The 20,908-nt window shown below is 44.4% G+C and overlaps 1 protein-coding gene across 1 annotated transcript; it reads left to right on the forward strand.

Moving 5' to 3' along the window:
• Positions 1–1,731: 1,731 nt before the first annotated feature.
• dsg2l (desmoglein 2 like) lies at positions 1,732–20,080 on the forward strand. Its single transcript, XM_027031731.3, has 14 exons — positions 1,732–1,880; positions 3,421–3,531; positions 6,633–6,788; positions 8,814–8,955; positions 9,227–9,393; positions 10,371–10,502; positions 11,313–11,498; positions 11,855–12,120; positions 13,389–13,531; positions 13,832–14,053; positions 14,361–14,591; positions 15,341–15,468; positions 16,383–16,634; positions 16,912–20,080. The coding sequence occupies exons 1-14, from the start codon at positions 1,836–1,838 to the stop codon at positions 17,950–17,952; spliced, it is 3,222 nt and encodes a 1,073-aa protein (XP_026887532.2). The 5' UTR covers positions 1,732–1,835; the 3' UTR covers positions 17,953–20,080.
• The last annotated feature ends 828 nt before the right edge of the window (positions 20,081–20,908 follow it).

Consider the following 20,908-nt stretch of genomic DNA (forward strand, 5'->3'; position numbering starts at 1 on the left):
CACATGGCCTTATACACTGTGAGCACTGTACAGCGTGTCAGTGCAGAGTGTTGGAGAGAGGAGAGAGGAGACACAAGTGAGGGGGTTATGAGCAGGTGGATGAGCCTGTGTGAATATGTGTGAGAAAGAGAAAAGCAGATTTAGACAGACATAGACCACGTTAGGTGATGGAGACCATGATAGAGACCACGTTAGGTGATACAGACCATGATAGAGACCACATTAGGTGATGGAGACCATGATAGAGACCACGTTAGGTGATACAGACCATGATAGAGACCACGTTAGGTGAAACAGACCATGATAGAGACCACGTTAGGTGATACAGACCATGATAGAGACCACGTTAGGTGATGGAGACCATGATAGAGACCACGTTAGGTGATGGAGACCATGATAGAGACCACGTTAGGTGATGGAGACCATGATAGAGACCACGTTAGGTGATACAGACCATGATAGAGACCACGTTAGGTGATGGAGACCATGATAGAGACCACGTTAGGTGATACAGACCATGATAGAGACCACGTTAGGTGATACAGACCATGATAGAGACCACGTTAGGTGATGGAGACCATGATAGAGACCACGTTAGGTGATGGAGACCATGATAGAGACCACGTTAGGTGATACAGACCATGATAGAGACCATGTTAGGTGATGGAGACCATGATAGAGACCACATTAGGTGATACAGACCATGATAGAGACCACGTTAGGTGATGGAGACCATGATAGAGACCACGTTAGGTGATACAGGCCATGATAGAGACCACGTTAGGTGATGGAGACCATGATAGAGACCACGTTAGGTGATGGAGACCATGATAGAGACCACGTTAGGTGATGGAGACCATGATAGAGACCATGTTAGGTGATACAGACCATGATAGAGACCACGTTAGGTGATACAGACCATGATAGAGATCACGTTAGGTGATGGAGACCATTATAGAGACCACGTTAGGTGATAAAGACCATGATAGAGACCACGTTAGGTGATAGAGACCATGATAGAGACCACATTAGGTGACAGAGACCATGATAGAGACCATGTCAGGTGACAGAGACCATGTCAGGTGATAGAGACCATGATAGAGACCACATCAGGTGATAGAGACCATGCTAGAGACCATGATAGAGACCACGTTAGGTGATCTGTATTTGCCCTGCATTCTCATTTCTCTACCCAGTCCTCAAGGACGTGTCTCTTCCTGGTGATGTGTGTCCTATCTGAGAATAACACAGAGAATACCACAGGTCTTATCTGAGAATACCACAATGACTTGATTCCCAAAAATTCATTTAGCAATAAATGGGCGTTTCTCATATTCCCCTTGTCTGCTATACGCACCGGGATCTAGAGTCAGGAACGATGGAAAATGCAGTCATGCGTCTTCCTGGCACTACTTTTGGTACTGCTGTTATTCGGTCAGTATTACTACCACATCCACTGAGATCCACAATATGCATGTTTGTTATGCTCTCTATTAGTAAACATGTGAAGGTTCCAGATATTACTGGCTTGCGCAGCACAAGTACCTGTACATGGGGAACGGACGGACTTGTTATTTGTGTTAGCTTGTGGTTTGTGTTCAGAGGGTCAGAGCAAATCAAACATTTCCCCACTCCTCTGTGCACCACCCATCCAAACATCAGAGCAACGTGCTCGACTGTGACCAATGGCAGCGTACCGCAGCCGTAACGTGCGAGAAGCGCCACCCATGGTCGCTCTGCTGCTAATCTTCAGGGTGGTGTCTTTTCAGGAGCGACTCTACATACAGGAACCCAAGACGATCTGCGACTTTTAGGAGGTGTTTGCTAATATCGAAATGGCGAACTTGTTCGCGATCAGCGTTTTTCTTATCGCAGCTAAGGTATGTACATTTTATTCTGCGCGTCAGTATATTTGAAAAGCTTATGCTGAAAGGCAAACTTCGTGTCCTCGGGTTGTAACGGTATTCGCAATGAGTGCACGTCTCTTGGCTTTTTAACCTGTTGCCGTTTCATAGTGGATTTGTCGGTATCGTGCGCTTGCGGAAGCCGCTCTCAATTTTGCTCTGCGAGATTGCAGAGAGCTTAAGAAAGGCCAGTTCACTTTTTAGGGGTTTTCCTATGTTTCGTGAAAGTATAGTTTCGCTTTGTTTCGTTTGTTCAATATATTTGCAGCAACCTGTGCTGTGTCAAATGGGAAGGAGAAAAATCTATTTTAAATGTAGGATTACTGAATGCTGTAATGAAACCGGAGGATATACATCCGTTATTCCACATACCTTGGTCACATTGATTTTATTTGACTTGTTTTACTGCACTTTGAATCCGCCCCTATGGATGTACATGCTATCGCCGTCCACTTTATTAGCGACATTCCTTTGTAAGTGTACAGTGATGATTATGAAGCTTGCAGCCCATGAGTTTCTTACCACAGGATTGCAGTTGACTTGATACGACAGGGGGGCGTTCCACTCTTGACCCTGAAATGACACTGACATGTGCAAAAAAAAAAACCCCAGGAAGGCTGCTTTGTCTGGCACACTCAAATCAGTGGGACTGTGGTGTTGCAAAAGGCCTAACAGTAACCAGCAAGCTGTGGTCCTGTGGCCAGACGCTGACCTGTCATACACGCACTTGAGAAAGACAAATTTGGTCTTGTCTCCATTCTCACCCTAAGCACTAAGATCCTCCCTGAAGCGTACGCTTATACGATGTTGCTGAAGGGCGGGTGAAAGGGCTGTATGCATTCAGAGTGTCTGAAGGTTGAGGGCATTTTCTGTATACATTAACAAAGCTGTGAGTGGTTATATCTTGATAACCTGACCATAAAATGTGTATGGCGCTTGTGTCTAAGTAATGTTCCCAGATCATGTCAGTTCCTGCCATGCCGACATGTTAACACAAGTTGTTTTGAATGTAATTTCAGTGCAGTGTAACGTTTATCATGCAAGACCTCAGTTTCATAGTATGATAATAACAGAAAACAGGCTTTCCATTATCACAAACTGTCATAAAGCAAATCTAGCCAAGGCTTAGTCTGGTTTATATCTGTGAATTACGACGTCTGTGTTGAATAGTGCTTGTTCCCCCTAACTACAGAAAGGAAAACTGGATGTCCCTCAAAACCATACTGATCTTGATTTAAAAAAGATTCCACAAAATGTTTATTTTTGTCCATTTTTCAAGACACGTTTGGTTGATTTATGTGAGGAGCGTACACCTGTAAACGGCAGATAAAAGACAAGTGTTTCCAAGTGTGTAGTGGGCATATATGTTTCATACATGTATATGTGAAATAATTTCTTACTCACCATAACTGCATAACTGAGGTTTTAGTTTATGTGTGTGTGTGTGTGTGTGTGTGTGTGTGTGTGTGTGTGTGTGTGTGTGTGTGTGTGTGTGTGTGTGTGTGTATCTGAATAGGTAGCTGATGGTGAAGATCACACACTGAGGAGGCAGAAGAGAGAATGGATCATACCCCCTAAAAAACTCTGGGAGAATATGGATTACACCAGTGATGCATTCATTGCCAAAGTAAGACGCATGAATCACCTGTGTTGCATCTCTCTATCAAAAGTCATTTTGTCAAAGGTCATTTTCTGGAACCTTTGCAGCTGAGGAGTGGCCTGTGGTTTCTGCGTATCGCACACAAGTCACGACGGGAAAGAGTCAAGCAAAGCGTAACGTGGCAAAGATTTATTTTAAAGGAAACCATAAATCAAAGTTGAACCTTTTTTCCCTCATTAGGTCATATCCATGGTTATATTGTACACTTATTCCTGTTTAAAAGACAGATGTCTTTCTTGTCTATGACCTTGTATCTGAATACAGTGGCTTCTGTTTGCTTAGCTGCATCACCAAGGCAGAGAGGGTGGAGATAAAAACTGTATTTCCTAAAAGGACGTCCTGCTTTCATTATTCAAATCCAAAAACAAATCTTGCCACCACCCCAAAAGCCTGTTTCACTGGTAAATACAGAAGTAAGGGCCTTGTGTAGGTTTAATGTTGATCTTATGTGATGTTTACTGGAGACAGAGTAAAAAAAAAAAAAAACTGGTTCACTGACAGTCCACATATCCATGATCTGTCATGGTGTCTAGCGTTGTGCTTTTGTTTTTGTGGAATGTTTGTTTTATTATTAGGACATGTGATTCCAGAAGCTGTATGACTATGTATCCGTGCATCCCAGGTTTACTCTCCCACTCTGTAGTCACCAGATCAGTTCTCAAAGAGAGCCCCATCACTGCACAATATGCATTCTGTTTCCCGTTGAGGCAGCCAATGAGAACAATGAAATTTTACTCCCAGGAAAACATCCGGAGCTCTAACTAGCAGAGGTCAGACTGGAAAACAAATTCGCTCGTAAACGGATGTTTACTCTCAGCCTTACCCGTATTTCTGGCCAAACAACTGATGGCAAATCATGCATCATTGTTCGGCGTGTACCTTACTGCAAAGCTACTGCGTTTGAACACGGACTTGAGAATCTTTCCTTTGCTTACCACTTCAGTGCTGTTCCTCTGTTTAAAATGAGCAGCATAGTTAATCTTATAATTACTCGCCCGTTTATTAGGTGGGGTTGCACTGTAGCCGGTGCTGAATATACAAATCTCTTTTCAGTCATTTGAGTGTTAGATGACTGATCAATTGTCTTATTCTTCAGTGGCGCTGTTCATGAGTGATGTGTTTTTAGAGGAGGGTCGTGCCTGGATGCTTTTGTATCTGTATGTAAATGCATATTTTCCTGTTTGTGGTGTAAGTGCTTGGATCTCAAGCACATTTTATGTATAAATGTAAGTTAATCGTATCAAGTTATCACCTTCCTAAAGGTGTTACAAAGGTATCAAAACTAAGTCACTCGTGAAGGAGGCCATTAACGGTTACTACAGGACTCCAGTACATTCAGACAACGTCAAAGTACCGTATTGTATTACTTAAACTGACTGTAAAATATATGGCAGCTTGTTACGTACATCTGTAGCTAATTACGTAATCATTCAGTTCGTATTACTTATGTAACAGTTTTGCCAAGATGGAAACTTTCGGAGATTTAGAAAGTAAATTACCAGACTTACCAGACTAGCTTTGAAAGCCGATTTGTCCTTAGCATATTTTGTTTTGGTGTGGCTCCTTAACACATCTGAGCTGAGATGGGTGTAGAAGTCACCCAGCTCAGCAGAGCAGCGCAAAGTGTGGGGGACCCGACAGAGGAGCGACAGGCATGTGGATGTAGCCACGCTGAGCGGCTCTGCCCACATATGTGCACCGCGAAAGCCTCCTGCTCACAACACGCCTAGCGGTGTTAACAGAGCTGAGCGACGCAGCTAGCAACACGCAAATTGCTTCGAGGGTTTTCCACAGAGGAAACTTAACAGTGGTTGTTTATTTGATATGGACATGTTTTTTTGTTGGTTTTTTTAAAGGTAAAAATAGTTACAAACGTAGAGCCTATATTTTGATAAACGCTCAAGCGGGATTGTCGAGGAAGAGATAAAATGATTCCAAGAGGATGGAGGCATTGCAGCATTTCTAGCGTTGTCTCAATAACGCTAAATACAGCGTTGGTTGAGGCAATTGGAGGACAACAATTAAATGATGACCCCTGTACGTGTATTTGGATAATGGAGGGGAAAAGACGAGAGCTTCATCACATCTCTGAGCTGCGTCCGTCTAACGGTGAGCGATAAGGAGGCGGACGCATGTGCGGAGAAGAGCGAGATTTATTAGGGGCAAATCCGGAGTAAGAGACGTAGTCACAGTCCAGGGTCAGTTGACCAACACGTAGAGTCCGAGAATTCATGAGCACACGAAGACAAACATGGGATGCAGGCTATAACGAAGGGCTAGGAATCACAAAAACAGCGAAACACTCGGAGAGTAGACTTACATACGGCTAAAATTAACCCCACAAGGCTAGGAAACATGAACAGCGGCTAGACTTAACACAGGGCTTCAATACATGATCTAATGAGCACTAAACAAGACACAGGTGCAACTCATGAGGGGCGGAGAAAACTAAAGTAACGGCACCACAACAAGGAGGTAAAGTGAAACAGACAAGACAGGGAAACCGTGGCCCTTGGACACTAGGAGTGTGGGCAGTCGCGACAACCTGGCATAAGCCACAAATATGGAAACCTTCCTGTAATGCGCCATAACGCTCCATGTGGAAAAGACCTCTGTTTTATGAGTATCTATTTTAAATCCAATGCTTTAAAACATCAGAACATGTAAAGGCAAACTTAGAGGAAAACCTCCTTAGTTTGTGTGTACCCCAAAAAGGAATAATGTATGACCGGGCTTAACAATTTGAGCAATTTCACATTAAAATTCAATTTAGAAAGAATACAATTGTACAAATGCGAAAGCTGGAATGTTAGTATTACCCCTAACTTTATAAACAATTTCAAACCTTAACAAGATTGTTGGAGCACGTTCTTTTGTCGTTTCATGAAGACAGTAGTTGTAATAGCGCTATAATAATGCGCCTTTTCATCTGATGAGCTTATGATTGTGTTTGGTAGTTGTTTATACTTTGTGGACCATGACCACACATTTTCAGCGTAACGTAAACACTCAGTTACGATATTGGCAAGAAAATAATATCAATGAGATATTTTCCTTCTTTGCTTTAGATACGATCAGATGAGGAGACAAGGACAACAATACGGTACTCCTTGGAAGGCCCTGGAGCATCTCAAGATCCGAAGGGATTGTTCACCGTAGACGAGAAGCAGGGCACAGTGAAAATCCACGGAATCTTAGACAGAGAGAAAAATCCTTCTTTCTTCGTGAGTGAATCCGTATAACATCACGGCATTGTTAATGGCTTTGAATTATGATGACTGACAGTAATGATGTTTCCGTCGGTACAGCTCATAGTACCGTTACAGTAATGGTGATCGTAACTGGTGGAAGATGGTATTTGGTTTAGTTACACTGTTTATCTGATTTTACCTTTGATGTAATCCACATGTGATGCAACAACTGTGGTAAATTTTGTAATGTTAGCTTTTTTTTTTAAAGATCAGATTAAAAAAAAAAAAAAAAACAGCTGAAGGTAAGGAAGAGCTTTCATTCCAGTAACAAAGCAAATATACGCAAGGTTAAGAGCCCCTGTCAAGAAAAGTGTGGTTATATAATTATTTTTTCTGTTTGGCTGTTGTGTCAATCTGCCTGCTTCATGTTGCCAGTAACAGTCACATTGGTATGCAGCCTGTTCATACCGTGGACAATAAAACGATGAAAAAGTTTTGGTGCGAGAACTTTCAGTTGCCCTCCTTCCAGTGGGAGTAGAGGAGGCAGAGCGTGGCTGCTCTTATAACCTTCTAACGTCATCACAGTGAGAGTGTCATCATCGAGTGTGTGGGAGATTCCTCGGAAACCACGTAGTCACTAGCCTTCCCGTCCCTCCATGGGAAAAGTAACTTTCATTAAAGCAGTTATGTGGGATTTATTTTAAGAGAATATAGGCTAAACTTTCTGTTGTCTTTACATCGTGATCGTTGGCACTGAAATAATTGCTCCATGAAAAAGAAAAAAACAATTGGTGACTGTCTGTGGCTCTGTTATCAGCAACTCCAAATTTCAGTACAGTAGCAAGAGCTGATAACTCGATTATAAAGCTTAGATATACATGGAAATGTATTTTTTAAACTAGAACTCGGCAGCCCACTTGAGGAATACTGATGACTGTGTATGTCTTTAATTGTTTAATTAAAGGTCTGTCAGCTGTGGTATCGTCTGCCTGTGCAGCAGGTGCCAACACATGGCCTGTGGTTTGAATGGTATGGTCTGTCTCATTCAGCTGCCACACCCCTCCAGCTGGAGATGCTTGGTAGAATCCTCCAGATTGTTTCTATTGGCTCCATTCCTTTGCTTGGTCTTCTGGGTCATGTTTGAGATGGAAGTGCCATCTGATATGGTACAAACACAGTGGCGTAGCACAAAAGCCTGGGTGAAGGGACCCAGAGGCAGGCTGAAGGCCCATTTTATTATTATTATTATTATTATTAATAATAATAATAATATTAATAATAAAAATAATAATAATAATAGTAATAATAATAAACTTTATTTGTGTAGAACTTCATTTGAATCTTAAACACAGTTTAAGTGCTTTGCAGAAAATAGAGATTACATAGAAGAGTATTACATCCTGAGATCACCTCTGGACGGTGTAACAAAAAGAAAACGTTACACAAACAATTTATTAATGAAGTTAAAGATGTCTGATTTAAAGAGAAGACTAAAGTTAATCTAAAGAATAAAATGAAAAATAGATTAAAGAAAATAGTAATTTAAATAATTTTAAATTTAAATGACAATTTAAAACCTGCCCTTCAACGAAATAAAAGTACAACTGCATCAAGTAAAACAAAATGCATAAAAGTTATGATGCTGACGGCACAGAAGGAGTGAGAGGCGAGGTTTCAGTCTTTACTGTTCGTGACAAAAAAGAGAAAGAAAGAAACAGCAAAGGGAAAAGTGGACGTAAGAAGAAGTCCGCGTTTCAGCCGCTCTACAGTCCGCTGACTTCCGGTACCTGTGGGCTTGAATAAAGAGGAAAATAAGGAACAGGTGCGCTGGGTTCCTGCTGGGCGACCGGCCTACCGAGATAAAAGTGAAACGCAGCATTTTAAAAATCGCGGCAGAGCGATTCAATTAAAGCCCTTACAAAATAACAATTTGTAGTCCTGTTCTGGGGAGGCTAGAAATCTATCACTTCTCAGCAGGTCCCAAAACTTCCCGGCGGGCAGTGTGCAGTGTCCTCTCTTCAGTGCACGCTGTGAAATTCTGTGTGTCTTGCCTTTCAGGTCGAAGGGGTCGCCCGGTTTTTGAATGGCAGCAAAGCTGAAAAGAACATCCCACTGCACATTGTGGTTCTGGACCAGAACGACTGCCCACCTGTGTTTAGCATTCAGCCAGCTGGTGCTGTACCAGAGCTCAGTCCCACAGGTACAGGGCTCCTTTGCGTTACTGTAGGTTACATTTTTAAAGGGTATGTCTGATATGCCAGGATGATAAGTGACTTTAATTTTGAGTCTTTTTTTCAGGAACATTCGAATTCAGCATTAGAATTAATTAATTAATTGAGACAAAAAAAAACGTTTTAATTATTGCAGTATTTCGTGATCATAGGCTATGAAATACTGCAGTCATTCACGTTTAGAATGCTTTTATTTAGGGTTATTATTTTAGTCATTTTAGTCGTCTCTCATGTCCTAAGGAACCTCGGTAATTAAAATCACGGCCACCGATGCAGACGAGCCAGACACACCAAACTCGTTGGTCACCTACAGCATTGCCCAGCAGATTCCAGCAGGACCCAGGATGTTCCAAATTGACCCACAGTCTGGTCTGATCAGCATCCAGCAGAACACTCTGGACCGAGAGGTGAGCATGTCCGTCCTGTTGCCCCCTGCTCATTTCCCCAGTTCCTGCCCCCAGTTCCTGCCCCCTGTTCCTGCCCCCAGTTCCTGCCCCCTGTTCCTGCCACCTGTTCCTGCCCCCAGTTCCTGCCCCCTGTTCCTGCCCCCTGTTCCTGCCCCCAGTTCCTGCCCCCTGTTCCTGCCACCTGTTCCTGCCACCAGTTCCTACCCCCAGTTCCTGCCCCCTGTTCCTGCCCCCAGTTCCTGCCCCCTGTTCCTGCCACCTGTTCCTGCCCCCAGTTCCTGCCCCCAGTTCCTACCCCCAGTTCCTGCCCCCTGTTCCTGCCCCCTGTTCCTGCCACCTGTTCCTGCCCCCAGTTCCTGCCACCTGTTCCTGCCACCTGTTCCTGCCCCCAGTTCCTGCCCCCTGTTCCTGCCCCCTGTTCCTGCCCCCTGTTCCTGCCACCTGTTCCTGCCCCCTGTTCCTGCCCCCAGTTCCTGCCCCCTGTTCCTGCCCCCAGTTCCTGCCCCCTGTTCCTGCCCCCTGTTCCTGCCCCCTGTTCCTGCCCCCAGTTCCTGCCCCCTGTTCCTGCCCCCTGTTCCTGCCCCCAGTTCCTGCCCCCTGTTCCTGCCCCCTGTTCCTGCCCCCAGTTCCTGCCCCCTGTTCCTGCCCCCTGTTCCTGCCCCCAGTTCCTGCCACCTGTTCCTGCCCCCTGTTCCTGCCCCCAGTTCCTGCCACCTGCTCATGAGGTTAAAGAAATCTGGTTAGTAAGTTATTTGACACAAGTATAAGTAGTTTTCATATGTAAACCTGAAACAGAACTTAAATCAGTTAGTCCCAGTAAAACACTGAATATTGTTAGAATTATGGGTAAGATACTGTTATTAAAGGCTTGCAACAGAGCGATACTGTACTCTAAGTACAGGTAGTGTATAGTTAAGATCGGTTTGCATCACAGTGGGCGTGTGAAGGGTGAAAAGGCTGTTTCTTTATTTTCACAGGTTCAAGAGAATTACATGCTAATCATCTACGGCAGAGACAACGGCCCTGGATCGAGAAACACTGGCACAGGGACAGTGTCCATCACCGTTCTGGACGTCAACGACAACGTCCCCTTCTTAGAGAAGAGCAATGTGAGAGACATGCACATTTCACCCGCTTTTTGATTAGTCATGGGTTTTATATTACTTTGTTCCTTCTAAGAATATTATAATACAATAAGAATAATTTAGCATTATTATTAATATTAATGAAGCTAATTATATTAAAGGTTTTGGACTCCTAAGGCCTTTTATGCATTTTACTACCACTCATATTAATGAAAAATGTATTTAATTCATATGCCGCTGTATTCGTGTTTTATTAACACTGTACATATTACACTCGTGCACTGTATTATACACTGTGGAGGAGCAGTGTTTGGCCAGACTCCTCGGTGGTGTGGGTAAACCCATGGCCCTGCACTCTGCCCGTCTGTATCGCTGGCCCAAGTGCCACAGGGACTCCCTTGACGTGGTGAAACATTTATTAATGAATAACATAAAAGACAATGGTGGCATTCACGCATAGTAACAACGTTAAACACGAACACACTTCAATGGACCATCAACAAGAAACACGCATAAACAGATTACATCGAACTACACGAACAGCAACATAAGCAAACGACATCAACAATGACCAACGAAGAGGCGCACACAGACGGGGGTTTAAATATTTATCGCATACGTTACGTTTGTCATGTACCGCACTACATTCATATTTCATTCTTATCGTATTTTTCTTTATTTAATTTTTTTATATGCTTTATTTTAATTTGATGGCTTTATAGAGCTTTACCTGCATATATCTTATGTTGTTTGTGTGTGTGTGTGCGTGCATGTGTGTGTGTGTGTGTGTGTGTGTGTGTGTGTGTGTGTGTGTGTGTGTGTGTGCGCGCCTAGTACGAGGGCAGTGTGGAGGAGAACGCAATAAGTGTAGAAGTGGTGCGTATCAAAGCCATTGACATTGATCAGGTCAACACAGACAACTGGCGGGCTGTGTACACGATTATCTCAGGTAATGAGGCGGGTTACTTCAACATCACCACTGACCACAGCACCAACGAAGGCATCATTATGGCCACTAAGGTAAGACAGTTCATACTGCTCATTAGCATACAGTGAGCTAGGCTGCACACCTGAGTTAAATGAATAATGTTCAGGTGTGATCATGAACATTTCATGCGTATTGTACATAGGTTAGAGAATGACCAGTCAGACAGCCAAACACTCCACCCACCCATCATCCTGGCCTGTTTAACACGCTTTATTTCACAAGCTGAGAAGCTTCAATATAAAACCAAAAAGTCGAAACACTCATGACCAGTGTTAAGAATTTGATAGCGTTTTCAGCCTTTATCTATAGGATATATATTTACTTTGCTCATTAAAATCTTTTATATTTCACATTTATATTTCCTTCTTGATTGTTCCATATATCAAAGCCACTGGACTATGAGGAGCTGAAAGCAGTTAACCTGAGGGTGGTGGTCTCTAACAAAGCCAAGTATCACTCCTCGGTGGTGGTCCGAGAGCCCACGGTGTACACGATTAAGATCAGTGTGCTGAACATGCCTGAGGGTCCTCGCTTCCAGCCTACTGTCAAAGTCATCTCCATTTCAGAGGACCACAAGACCATCGACCTGAAGAGGGTCATCACCACCTACCAGGCCATAGACAGCGACACGCTCCAAACCGCCACCAGTGTAAAGTGAGGACGTCACAGCCCGTGACCAGCTTTCTCTCATTCCAGTTAGTGTGGTGACAGTAGGGTTGGGAGTGTAGGGGTGTGTAGTGTGTAGGGTGTAGTGTTTATGGAGTAATGTGTAACTATGATGCGTAGTGTATAACTATGCTGTGTAGGGTGTAGGGTGTATTGTGTAGGGTATAATTATGATGTGTAGGGTGTAGCGTGTAACTGCTGTGTAGGGTGTAACTATGATGTGTAGGGTATAGTATGTAGGGTGTGACTATGGTGTGTAGGGTATAGTATGTAGGGTGTGACTATGGTGTGTAGGGTATAGTATGTAGGGTGTGACTATGATGTGTAGGGTATAGTATGTAGGGTGTGACTATGATGTGTAGGGTATAGTATGTAGGGTGTAACTATGGTGTGTAGGGTATAGTATGTAGGGTGTAACTATGGTGTGTAGGGTATAGTATGTAGGGTGTAACTATGGTGTGTAGGGTATAGTATGTAGGGTGTGACTATGGTGTGTAGGGTATAGTATGTAGGGTGTGACTATGATGTGTAGGGTATAGTGTGTAGGGTGTGACTATGGTGTGTAGGGTATAGTATGTAGGGTGTGACTATGGTGTGTAGGGTATAGTATGTAGGGTGTGACTATGATGTGTAGGGTATAGTATGTAGGGTGTAACTATGGTGTGTAGGGTATAGTATGTAGGGTGTAACTATGGTGTGTAGGGTATAGTATGTAGGGTGTGACTATGATGTGTAGGGTATAGTGTGTAGGGTGTGACTATGGTGTGTAGGGTATAGTATGTAGGGTGTGACTATGATGTGTAGGGTATAGTATGTAGGGTGTAACTATGGTGTGTAGGGTATAGTATGTAGGGTGTAACTATGGTGTGTAGGGTATAGTATGTAGGGTGTAACTATGGTGTGTAGGGTATAGTATGTAGGGTATGTTTGTACTTTCTCTCATAGGCAATCTTTGAATATTTGACCAGAAGTATCAATTTATTCTGGAAAACACACTGCATATATTAAACAAGTTAGAAGAATCGTTTTCTACGGTTTAATTCTCTTCATGTTTTCCTTGAAATCTCATAACCCCAGTTTGTAGCGGGGGTCCTATACTTTTAGAACGGGGGAGTGTGAGTAGGGAAGTGTGCGGAGAAATGGAGTGGGTCCTACATTAGTTCTGGAGGTGAGGATAGGGGCCGTTTGACTGGTTAAAGCTGGCCAGTGCAGACTGTGACTGGTGATTTTTACAAAATTGTTCTTCTGTTTTGCAGGTATTATAAAGGACTAGATGTGGCCAACTGGTTGAACATCGATGCCAAAACTGCAGAGATCAGACTTAACAAAGTACCCGATCGCGAGTCTGTGCACCTGATCAATGGAACATACTATGCCCAAATCATATGCATCACTGACGGTAAGTAAGGCAAAGTGTAGCAGTGTGTTTGGAGACCACAATGTGTATTACTCCAAACAGTTTATGGAAAATAAGTGTAATGTGCAGTGTGTATTAATGCATCTGTACATGTGTTCATTGTTGGCATTACACTGCAGAGGATAATTAGCTGCACGTGCATTTGCACATTTCTGCATTTGCACTATTTTATTTTGGAAATTATGTTTTGAAATTGGCTAACATTTAGCCACCTGTAATAATATAACATCCCATGTCTTCTGTCTTGGAAGACGACACACATAACGGAGCTATTTTCCACAGAGCACCCATCCAAAACTGCAACAGGGACCATCGCAATACAGGTGGAGGATTTCAACGACCACTGCCCAGTTCTGACCAGCATGACCCAGACGCTCTGTTATGGAGAGAGTGTGCTGTATGTCACTGCCATAGACAGAGACAACTTCCCAAATGCCGAACCTTTCGATTTCAAGCTGGTCACGACAGACAAAGAGGGGGAGTGGATCATCGAGCGTCTCAACGGTTAGGTTAAACAAAAAACTTTAACAAAGACTACTTTTAAGATGGCATGTCACCACGGAGCCAGCTGCATGTCGTAGAATAAAGTTTCCTCCTTGTTCTGATTTGATACTCTATTGTGTACCTTGAGTTTGAGGATATATAAATGTTAATGTTAATGTGATAGATTTCAATGTTAAGGTGAAGTACTCTGTGTTTTAATTTATTCACTGGAATGTTACAATCCGAAACCCTTTGTTTTTGTTTTTGATAAGTAGATCCCTGCAGCTCATGCCTGCTGAAATTCCTTTTTTTTACCCCTTTGTTCCAGACACAGCAACCATTTTGCGGGCTCGGGATCACGTGTGGCCTGGGCACCACATAGTGAGTCTGGAGGTGCGTGACCAGCAGGGGAAGCTCTGCGACGTCCAGCAGCTCCAAGTGACCATCTGCACGTGTAACGAGGCCAGAGTGTGCAAGGAACAGGGACGCAAGGCGTCCGACGTCATTCTGGGAGCAGGCGGAGTGCTCACCATGCTGCTAGGACTGTTGCTCCTGCTCTGTGAGTCCACACACACGCAGACACCCACGCACGCACACACGCACACGCATGCACACACGCGTGCGCACATGCACACCCCCGCACGCGCACACGCACAAGCACACCCACACACACACCCACACGCACCTGCACGCACACACACACTCACGTGCACCCGCACACACACGTGCACGCACACCCACACGCGCACACCCACACGCGCACATAGACACCCACACACACACCCACGCGCACCCGCACGCACACCCACAGCCTGAACATTGCGACGTACAAAGAGGTCTGTCCTCTGCATGCCTTGCCACGCAGGCAGTTAGCTGTAGATTTCCAGAGCTGTCTGAACTGAAAGTGGAACCCTCGAGTTTGGTTGCCTGAGAGCTGCACTTCCGTCAGTCTGAGCGTTCTAAGTAATTCTAAGATCTCTGGACATTTGTTTATCGTTTGCTAAAGGGTTATTTTGCAAAGCAAATCCATTTGCAAATCTCAGAAAAAGAAAAGCCTTTTAAAAAAACAAACGAACAGTGTGTGTTCTAAAGTGCTGAATTTAGTGTTCATATAGATTTGGACTCACACTATACATATGATTCGGCTTTTATTTCTCACCCACTGTGCGAACAGTTCACATTCAGCATCATCACTATGAATTTTGGTACAATCCAATCATTTAAAAGATAAATAAAAGCATGTGATGGGGGTAGGGCGGGGTCAGGGCTGAGCGCATGCGCAGTGACAGGTGTCTGATCTGTTTGCAGTGGTTTCACTGCTCCTGCTGTTCTGTGTGTGTGGCGGGGCAGCCACTGCAGCAGGCTTCCGGGCCTTCCCCACAGACCAGACACAGCACCTCATCACCTACCACACCGAGGGAGTGGGAGAGGACAAGGTAGGTCTGGCCGACGCTTGCAGACGCACACAGGCGCACGCAGGCACACGCAAACTCAAGCAGGCACACTCAGACACTCACAGGCACACGCAGACAGACGCACGCAGGCGCACGCAGGCACACTCAGACACTCACAGGCACACGCAGACGCATGCAGGCACACTCAGACACTCACAGGCGCACGCAGGCGCACGCAGGCACACGCAAACTCAAGCAGGCACACTCAGACACACGCAGGCGCACGCAGGTGCTCGCCGACACAAGCAGGCACACGCAAACTCAAGCAGGCACACTCAGACACTCGCAGGCACACGCAGGCGCACGCAGGTGCTCGCCGACACAAGCAGGCAAACGCAAACTCAAGCAGGCACACTCAGACACTCACAGGCACACGCAGGTGCTTGCCGACACACGCAGGCACACGCAAACTCAAGCAGGCACACTCAGACACTCATAGGCACACGCAGACAGACACACGCAGATGTGCTGGCCTGCGCTGCCCCTTTTCAACTCTTAGCTGGGATGGGTTGTGATTTGTCACAATGTGTTTTATGGTTCAATGCAAAGGAATCATTGAAACAATGGGGCAGATATGTGACCGTGGGGCAGATATGTGACCATGGGGCAGATATGTGACTGTGGGGCAGATATGTGACTATTAGAGCTTTTGGAGGAGTCATGAGTTTCATCTAACTTGACTGTTAGACGTCTGACTACACAGAACAGTCAAAGCTGTGTCTGACTACATCTAACGGTCATTTGAAAGCGGAACTTTTACATACACGAGAACATTCCTGTTATGAACCACTAGCTTGTCTATTTATGTATTTATGTGCTTTACCACACAGCACAGTCTTTAAGGCTCTGCTCAGACGGCAACCCGGTGAGTCTGTCACCTCTGTGTGTCCCTACAGGAAGTGCCTCTGTTGCAGATCCCTCTGGAAGCCCACAAGACGACTCAGGGCCAGGTCGGGTCCGGAGAGAAGGGGTGGGGGTGGGGGGGTGGGGTGGAGGAAGGTCTTCTCACCACGAGAGATGAATGGGACTCAGGACACCAAATCAGTGACGCTTTTGACCAGAGGGTTACCATGGCAACGATCAGGGGGATGGGTGCTTTCTCAGGCATGGCACTGTCTGAAGGTTTTTTGGGCAACTACTACTCGAAGGTGTGTAATTTTTATATATATAGCCTAGAAAATGTTGTCCTTTGTATTTTGCCTCTTAAAAGTCCATTAGCTTGTCTATATATATATATATATATATATATATATATATATATATATATATATATATATATATATATATATATATATATATATATATACTTACCTAGTTTGAAAATAAACATTCTGTTTTGTTTATTTCCCTATCTTGCTAGTATAGGGTGTAAGTTATTGCAGGGTCAGGAGTGTGTGGATTGATGTCATGTGTTTTATACTGCAGAAAGCCAAGAAGCAAATGGAGCAGCACTTTGACAGTGAGCCCCTGAGAGTTTACGATTATGAAGACCGGTTCTCTACCTCGGGCTCTTTGGAGAACATCTGTGAGCATCTGCAGGAGGAAGACAACCTGGCATTCCTCGATGACCTCGGGCCAAAGTTCAAACCCCTCGCAGAGCTCTGCTGTGGCACGGCCATCGAGACCCAGATCGGCGCTGCCGTCGAACCCCCGCCACCAAAACCATTCAGACCAGTCCCGTCTGGCGCCCGCATTGACGTCGGCGTGCAAGGTGCCATGGGTGGGGCACGCGCGGCGGCAAGCAGCCACGCCTCTGTCTCCGCCTCCACCTCCGCCTCCGCCTCCACCTCCGCCTCCACCACTCGAATCGCAGCCAGCGATTATCATGAAAGCGGCGGCGCATCATCGCCGGCCGTGCTCACCCATGCCGCCCGGGTACCTGGCCACACCCTCCTCCTCGAGCAGCCGGCCGCGTACTACACCTCGGCACCCGTCTACGTGATGGAGCAGCAGGCGCGCCCCACCTTGCTGCTGGCCGCCAGGCCGGTCGTGGGCGTGCAGGAGAATGTGGTGCTGGTAGACCACAGAGCTGCAGGTGTGGCCTTCCCCACCCCACATGCCTCCGCCACGCTGGAGTTAAAGCGCACGCAAACCCAGGCGAGGGCAGCGGGCCGGTCGGCCACGGATACCGGCGGCATGTTGGGGTTCCCGGGCCTGGGGATCGCCTCCGGCTCCGGAAGCGTCCGGGTGGTGGAGAGTGAGCGTGTGCAGACTGTCGAGCCTCTGCTGGTGAGGCAGAGTGCCTCACAATCCAGCACAAGCGTGGGAAAGATCATACGTGTGGGCGGGCATGTGGGCGGGGTCTCCGCAGGGCTATGGGACGCATCCACATCCCCAAATGCTGATGTAGCATCGCAGCAGAATGCAGTGGGTCTGACTGTGCCACAGGGCAGCTCTCACCAGCATGCCCAGGCAGAGAGAGTTTCAGTCGTCAAGCAAAGCTTTCAGTCCACCTCCACCTCCTAATACACACACACACACACACACACACCCTTACTTTCATGCATTCTGAAGGTTGTGTTCTGACAAGCATACCATGTTGTTTTAAGTACAGCATGGAGCAGGTACTTTTTACGAGCCTGATTCATATACTTAGATAAGGTCATTTTTACATATTGGTTACCATTTCATGTAACAGATATGTTACATGCGTGTATCAGAAACCAGCAAGTAAACTTGGTCTCTTTTTAATTCCGAAGCCAACAACTGGCTTAGAGAGAACACTGAATTTTTCTGTATTGCTTTCTGTATTAAAACAATTCCACAACATAATTCCCCACACATACACACACAAAAAAGTTCCTGTTTTTAATATTAAACTCTATACTCCAGATGTTATATACTTTAAAAATAGTTGAAATGAAAGAAAGTTTCAGCAACTACACTCTAGTGACATCAACTGGCAGATCACAGATCAGTCTGGAATATTAAAAAGGTTTTTTGGTTTTGGGGTTTTTTGGGTTGTTTTTTTTTTTGCTTGTTTGTTTTTTTTGTGAAGTATGGATGACTTTTATCTGTGCTGAGTGTGCTGACAGTATCACTCCTGCGCACATTTCAGCTTAGTGCAGTAAGACCGTAAACAATACAAACGCTGGTTTCCCCTTCACGCAGGAAACATGGTTTTCATTTAAACACGGAGACAAAACCCTGCGTTCACCTCTGTCCTTCACCTGTCTTTTGCAGGCGATACCCATGTGTGGAAATCCCTGTTGTGTACATTCCCTCGTGGTCTTTAGTCACATTGTATTCTCTAGCTGTGACTTCCAACCAACGGCAAATCCATCACACATCCGTACTGTCTTTACCAGCGTCTCATTCAGTCCTCTGTTTCTACATGTGCACTAACTAGTATACTGGTACATCTGTCATCTTGGACACACCAGTGTCACTCTGTAAATGCAAATAATTTTACTCCTTTAAGAGATTTCTAACAGAAAATGATTGTTTTGCGGTAAGCGTATAACTAGATAACTTGTATTTACCAGGTATAGGGTGATCGGTTGCTTCCAACTGCTGTGATTAACATTTATTTACTGCTGTAGCAATATTCTGGGTGGTGAAGTGGTGCATTGTGGGTGTGGTTGACTTCTATTTGAACGATTATGTTCAGAATAATAAGAGATTCACTTATTGTTTTATTGCTCTATCAATTTGGGTTTCTTTTCCCAAAAAAGCACAGATTTGACAACAGGACTATCTGCTTACATAGAAATGAAACAAATAAATAGACTATGAATATTTGGGATAGATGAAATTTAAACATGCACTTCCTTTAAAAAAGTCATAAAAAATGAGATGAAAATGTATCTTTAAATTAAAAGACATCAGAGAAGAGCCTCCACAAAATAGTGCTGCAGCTGAGAAATTATTTGATTGTTTGGTCGTTTCAAAAAAGTTGTTTATTAACACTAACATTAAAATATATTTTTTTTTAATTACTTTTGGTTTGTCTTGTGTAGGACATGTTTCTTATAAAGTTGTCAAAAAATGAAAAAAATATTTCTGTACTGTGTGGTAAATCAAGATATAGGATGTTTTATTGTGTATTCAGTTTTACTGATCTGATATGCAGTGTATTCAAGATTAACTGTTATATAGCAGGTGTATAAATTGTCTATTATGGGGCAAAACATAGCTGTGTTTGACTTTATGTGAGCCAGGAAATATGCCATACATATTGTTTTCGTGGACCCAGATTAAGCCTAAGTAGTTTTCCTGGACCAGATCAAGCCTAATCTAAGAATAAAAATAACATTCAATGGGGATTCCCCTGTGGCAGTGTGGTTTAGTCCAAGACTAGACTTAATCTAGGTCTTGGAAAACAGCCCTATGATTCAATGGTTTGTATCAAAACTCTAACAGATATAAAAGTGGTGCACTTTCTTGCATAATGGAGGATTGTGGGTATTGTCCATGCTGCTTTGGTGTTTGAGTTTCAAAGCTGATGAATGATGGAACACTGAAATCAATTTTGCAGTATGAAAATGTACCTTAATTTGCATCCACTTCCGACTGTCTTATTGACCATGCTCCATTACCCATCAGCCCTAGAGGCTGTGTGATGTCTAATAAAGGCTTTGCTCAGACTGGTGAAGTTTGTGGTTTGTGTTTGTCCTGTTCCCAACAATGCTAGAGTTCATTCGCTGCTGGATGTGTTCATTCAGCAATAGGGGTTTTGCTGTATAAAGTCTTAACTACATGATACCGCATAGTTATACTGAATGTCCACAAGAGGCCAAACTGCTGCTGTATTTGGAATGATCTCAACCAGAAGGCTAAGAACTCTTATGTCAGTCTGTGTTTCATTAACAGTCCTTAAAAAGTGTGTCTTATATGAGGTCATCATATTTTAATGGCGACCTTCCTGCATTACGGAGACGCTTGGAGTGTATGCAGCTCTTCTTCTTCATGTCGTCTGCTGCGTCCCTTGTGGTATTTGTATGCTGTGAGTCACGTTGTGTAGGAGTCCTCTGCCCACTGAGCACTCGTGTGTGTGTGTGTAATACTGGGTAGTGAGTGCTGACTGTTTCTGCAGCCCGAACAACATCAGTGAGGCAGTGACGATGATGGGGTAGAAGCCAAAGCCCATCAGCGAGCCCCAGGGATCTATTTTGTTCTTTCATATCTCACAACTTCTGCTCATAGGACATTACTGTCTTCATTCTGTTTGCCGAAAGCCATGCAGTAGGTAGTCTGGGGAAGCAGCGCCCTGGGCTTGTTCTACAAGTAACCCTGCAGAACTGCAGGCTCTCGGATAATGGTCCTCTGTTCCTGTTCATTTTACACGGCAAAATGAAAAAGCAACTAAAACTTTAGAATGAAGAGACCAAATTCTTTCATTTAAATGAACAGAGTGTGTTCATCTGAAACGCTTTGTTGGTTTCTATATTATCTACACACATGACCGATGGCATGGGTTAAA

The sequence above is a fragment of the Electrophorus electricus genome, chromosome 13, assembly GCF_041902795.1.
Source record: "Electrophorus electricus isolate QZ-2024a chromosome 13, ASM4190279v1, whole genome shotgun sequence".
NCBI classification, from domain to species: Eukaryota; Metazoa; Chordata; class Actinopteri; order Gymnotiformes; family Gymnotidae; genus Electrophorus; species Electrophorus electricus.

Bases quoted from the DNA above. Each gene is read 5' to 3' on its own strand.
- dsg2l (XM_027031731.3), top strand. From the start codon at position 1,836: ATGGCGAACTTGTTCGCGATCAGCGTTTTTCTTATCGCAGCTAAG. The intron at 8,956-9,226 runs GTACAGGGCTCC...TCATGTCCTAAG, and splicing joins ACCAGAGCTCAGTCCCACAG to GAACCTCGGTAATTAAAATC. The intron at 11,499-11,854 runs GTAAGACAGTTC...CATATATCAAAG, and splicing joins GCATCATTATGGCCACTAAG to CCACTGGACTATGAGGAGCT.